Below are 5,441 nucleotides of genomic sequence, written 5' to 3' on the forward strand. Positions count from 1 at the left end.
TCAAATTAGCAGTTTAATATAATTTCTAATATTTAAGTAGAAAAATTTAATGGGTCAAAAAAAAAAAGTAGAAAAATTTAAATATTAAATTATTAATTTAAACTACCAAAAATAAATATTAATCTAGTATTACGTCTTTGATTCTTCTTAACATCACCAAAATATATGGCGGGATGGGGTATCTACGTACCATTTCTCATTCCCTTCTTTGAATTTTGGATTGTTTGTTCCCATCCTCGGAAATCCCCGTGAGGTCAAGAATAAATTGTCATTCCTAGATATGATTGTATATTACATGAAACCATAGTAAAAAGAGCTGAGATTAAATGAATACATATTATGTAAAAATAAATAAATAAATAAAAGAATGATGGGATATTTAAACTCAAAATAAAAAAGGAAAATGAAGCAATTAAGTATAAATAATAAATCACCCACTTCTGTTATTTTCAAGAACTGACCAAAAAAAAATGGTAAAATTAGTTTAAACTTTTCATATAGCTAGTGTACAATTTATAAATTAGATGGGATTCAGCTTGGTGGTAAGCTATATATGCTCTTTTTCACATACTAAACTTATGTATGATTCCCGTTTCCGTCGTCTCCCATCATATATACTCTCGAGAAAATTTAAAACAATTCATCACTTAAATATAATAAAAAAGACGGACCAAATTAAACACTCAGACCATTATTCTCCAAAAAACTATAACAGGAAATAAATAGAAAATTCATTTTTCAGACTTATTATTTTCAATATTTAGTTTCTCCATTTTTACTTTTTAACTTTTTTTATTTTATTTTATAAATTTCTTAGTTTATGAACTTGGTCGGAATTTTTGGCAGCAAGAATGGCAAGTAATTTCCATGCACGTAGAATCGATCCTCCTCGTCGCTCTCTCTTTAAGCTGCTCAGCCTTCTTGACTTCCTCACGCGCTCTTTCCCACATGCTCCGCGCACGCGCGAATTCCGACTGCGCCATCTCGATCTCCCTCCTCGTCAGCTCCCTCACGCGCTCCGCGTACGCCTTCTCCATCGCCGCCAGCCGGATTTGCTCCGCCGCCTGCCACCTCAGCGCCTCCACGTACCCGGCGTCGAATTTCGCCGCGTCCTTGTACGCCCGGTCGGGAGGAGGTTTCAACGGTCTAACGCTTATGGACAACTGCAGGTCTAATGAGGGGCCCTCGAATGCGTCGGTGGTGGACGGCCGGGATTTTTGAACCGCCGAGTCGGACGGCCAGGATTGAGTGTTGGACGTCGAAGCTGCGGCAGCGGTGGGTTGAGTAGTGGTGGGGAGGAAGTGTAACTCCCTTTGGTGTTGATCTTCCATTGTGGATAGATGGGCTGTTTAGAGCAATGCAAAATTAGGGTCTACTTGTTAAAATAGTGATATATTCATGCAAAATAAACTTATTGTAACTATCATAAGTCTAATGTCACTACTAGAAAGTAATCGCACTAAAGATTTTTTCAGAACAAGGATTTCGACTTGAGTGATCAGAAATTTCCAGTAGTGTGTGAGATTGTGTGTGTAATAATTTTTTTTAATTAATATAATAATTATAATGTGACTCAAACTCATGACTTTATACAAGTTGTAGGATCAAGCATTTACTGCTACGCCAAAAGGTATAGCTAGTAGTGAATGCGCAACATTATTTGTTTTATACTTGTGTAACAGTCAATGTCACGACCGAATCGCAAATTATGCCGTGCAACCGTGTGCACCATGCATGGTGCACACGGTTGCAAAAACGGCGCCATTTTGATTAAAAACGACGCGTCCGACTTTTAAAAAAAAAAAAATCAGTTTCGATTGCCGTTAACGGCGTTATGTTGTGTATAATTTGAACTATATATCCAGAATGAATGAACTATATATCCAGAATGAATGAAATATATACCCAGAATGAATGAACTATATATCCAGAATGAATGAACTATATAGTTCAAATTATGCACAACATAACACCGTTGACGACAATTGAAACTGAATTTTTCTTTTTTAAAACCGAACATCAAAACGACGTCGTTTTTGTAACCGTGTGCACCATGCATGATGCACACCGTTGCACAGCATAACGTTCCTGACCGGATAGTATAATGATGGACTCGACTCTGATCTCCAAGTCATAGCCCAACAAATATTTTTAATAAGTACATAAAAAAATATTACAATTTAATTTTAAAAATATAACACATCTTACGTGAAACGAAGATTTACTTTTATAACTATAAACATTCAAAATTAAACAATGGGCTCAATCAAAGCTCAAAGTTCAAAAAATTATATAGTATATAAAAAATTATACCAATAATTATCAACTCATATAAATATTACTTCATATAATATTATCGTATATCTGAATCGTTACTTTATTTAACTAATAATTCTTAATTAGATTAAACACACAACACAATATTAACTTTGACATTGACTTATATGTGTTTGATATGATCTTAGAATTGTGTGATCGAAGGTATATAATTATATATAGGCAATACTTTTTCTCTATGTACCTTATGCTCTATGAAGTGACTCTCTTAAATGGGAGATCATGAGATTTTGGAGATCATAGATTTTATTCCGGCCCCGGTAAGGGGGATATTGAGTATTGACTCTTTATATTTCAGTAGATTGAGAAAGTAACTATGAATAGATGTTATATTGTAACAAACAGTATTAAAAAAAATGATATTGTGTGACATTCAAATTTAATTAAAACAACAGTATTGTTTCTCATTGTTACTAATTAGTCTCATACATGGTTGATATCTTAGCTGATAACTAGGTTGCTAGGAATTTAGGCCATGTTTGATTGAAACTTTAAAAATGCATGTGTATCCAAATCTGTACAAGCTAGGACAAGCAATTTGTATGGACTAATTAATATTTTCTCTATTTTATTGTACTTCTCCTTGTTAACTTGATCAATTAATTAAATTTTCAAGAATGACATATTTAAAATACTAAGATTTTCCTCAGACAAACTACGAATACGACATAAATTTGAGACAGAGAATACCGTACCCAAGACTAGCATGTATATATACTTTGCAACCAAAATGTAGAATATATTAGTCCATGGTCAACTATTAATTAATTGCTAAAACAACCTTAATAATAGGAATTGAATATTAACCTACTTATCTAGACAAAATTAATGAATATATAATTACTAATATTTGAAAAAAAAAATCATTTGAGACACTGTTAGAGAATCACACTAATTAGTATCTTATTAATGGAAGTTAGGGGTAAGCTAACTGATCATGATTAATTAGTTGCACCTACAAACACATGCAATAAGTTGCTTTTGATTTGAAAGTATAAAGATGAACTTTCCTCTCAAACTTATCATTGTTTTGTCATTTTAGTACATCCAAAGTTTATGGAGATAAACAAAAAAGAAAAAAAGATTACACCCTTATCAAAACAAAGCCATATTTTACCAAAATCATGCAAAATAAAGAAGCAACATTCTGCACTCAATATAAAATAAAATAAAAATTATAGAAAAAAGATTATACCATATTTTTCATGAATTCATTTCTAGAATTTGTTAGTCAATTATTAGGTTAAAATTTTAAAACCACTCTAAACAAGAAAGGGTAAAACAAGAAAAAAAGGAAATTTCAAATTTTCATTAAATTATATGCAGGGGATAAGCGTACTTTAATTTTACTCTCTTAGAATGTAATATCTGTTCATATATAATTTTTCAACCTATTGAAGCACAAAGAGTTTATATTGTCTCATTGAGACTCGAACCCATCCATGACCTCCCATGTGGGATAAGCATACTTGTTAAAGTAGTATTAAGAATATAAAATCTTTTCTGACATACCAAAAAAGTTAAGAATGTAAAATGTTGTGATGAAAAACATAAGCACAAGAAATTAACATCAACCTTTTAATTCTATAATGTTGCCTTTAAATTAATTTGTAGATTTCATTCATATATCAAGTAAAAGGAATAATATGAAATTTGTTAAAATCTAAACCACAAAGACACAGGCTGCAGGATGGCAAAAGGGATATTCTTATTTTCAAAGGATTTGAAGGTGATTTTGATGGGATTGTATATATTCACAAATCCACTACAAACAGATTTGAAATCCACATTGCATTATGATACACCTCTGGTTATTAACAAAATTGAACTTCGACTCTTCAAATACTCTATTCTTATACGATTATATGATCCACCTTAATTCGCCAAGAAAAACATCGATCACAAATGTAGAGATCAGTAGCTTAAAGCTTTTATGCTGACAAATTTATAGAATTAAAAAAGAAAAGAAAAAAGAACTCGATTTAACTGATATAAATCTTAACCTCGAAACTTAGGTATAGTAGGATCAACTACTACATAACTTAAGTATTGAATCCTATGAGTTAATTATCTAGTATTTTTGTGAAGAAATCCACATGAATCTTGAAATTTGTTTGACAATATCCTTAATCTCCACAAATACCTAACCCTATCCAAAAATGAATGCAAAGCATATATAAGTGAATCATCTCCAAAAAGAAAGCTTTACTATTTCATGAAAGAACCAGAGCTAATAATACATGAAGCAATGAGTGTGAGAGAAGTACCTTAGATATAGCTGTATAGTGCTTTCCACTTTGAAGGAATGGGATAAGAGAGAGAGAGAGAGATCATAGAGAGAGAGAGAGAGAGCTTTTGTTATTCTTCTTTCTTGAAGCACTACACTAGTACTCCACTAGCAAGCTGATGCTGGTTTGGTCTATGGAGGAGAGGACACAAATTAAATAGAAATCCAATTTCTTTTTTTGCCAATATATATAAACCAGAAAAATAAATTATGATGAAATCTGTCAATAATTGTTTGAGAAGCCCTAAAAAGGACTTAAACTTTTAGGGGAGGAGGTGGGGGTGGGGGGTGGTGGGGGGTATGGAGTTAATGAGTGAATGGAAGCAAAAACAGCAGCAACAGAAGATGATGAAGCAGATGCAACAATGGGAAAACGACTTTTGAAGTTTTGGATTGGGGTAGGGTGGGGAAGGGTGGGTGGGTGGGTGGGTGCTAGTACCCCTTAACTGAGAGATACATACACCAAAAACTTTATTATATATAAAATAACAATATATATTCAATAAATTATTACATGCAGTACAGTAATGATTAATACCAATATATTTTCCCCTCTAATATATGAGTACATTTTAATAAAATAAAATAAGAAATTAGGTATAACATGGATAAAATATGTTAGGCTTTACAATTTTTTTATTTTTTTATTTTTATTTTTTTGTGTGGTTGGCATATTTGAGAAGTTGAAGATTAAACTTAAATTATGTATGTTGATAATATAATTCCGAGTTAAAATCCTATAATTTACTTCCTCCACAAGATCCTAATGGCGGGACTAGGGTTTAATTATTATTATTATTTTTTTTAAACTCTTACT

At 31.9% G+C, this 5,441-nt stretch overlaps 1 protein-coding gene across 1 annotated transcript; it reads right to left on the reverse strand.

Moving 5' to 3' along the window:
• Nucleotides 1-412: 412 nt before the first annotated feature.
• Nucleotides 413-4,827, reverse strand: LOC109150767 (protein SHOOT GRAVITROPISM 5). Its single transcript, XM_019298756.1, has 2 exons — nucleotides 4,605-4,827; nucleotides 413-1,345 (listed from the first exon to the last, which is right to left on the reverse strand). The coding sequence occupies exon 2, from the start codon at nucleotides 1,329-1,331 to the stop codon at nucleotides 819-821; it is 513 nt and encodes a 170-aa protein (XP_019154301.1). The 5' UTR covers nucleotides 1,332-1,345; nucleotides 4,605-4,827; the 3' UTR covers nucleotides 413-818.
• Nucleotides 4,828-5,441: the final 614 nt, after the last annotated feature.

Source organism: Ipomoea nil, unplaced genomic scaffold (genome assembly GCF_001879475.1).
Source record: "Ipomoea nil cultivar Tokyo-kokei standard unplaced genomic scaffold, Asagao_1.1 scaffold2280, whole genome shotgun sequence".
Taxonomy (NCBI): Eukaryota; Viridiplantae; Streptophyta; class Magnoliopsida; order Solanales; family Convolvulaceae; genus Ipomoea; species Ipomoea nil.

What these genes read in the sequence shown, in the direction of transcription:
- LOC109150767 (XM_019298756.1), bottom strand. Translation starts at nt 1,331, where the DNA reads ATGGAAGATCAACACCAAAGGGAGTTACACTTCCTCCCCACCACTACT.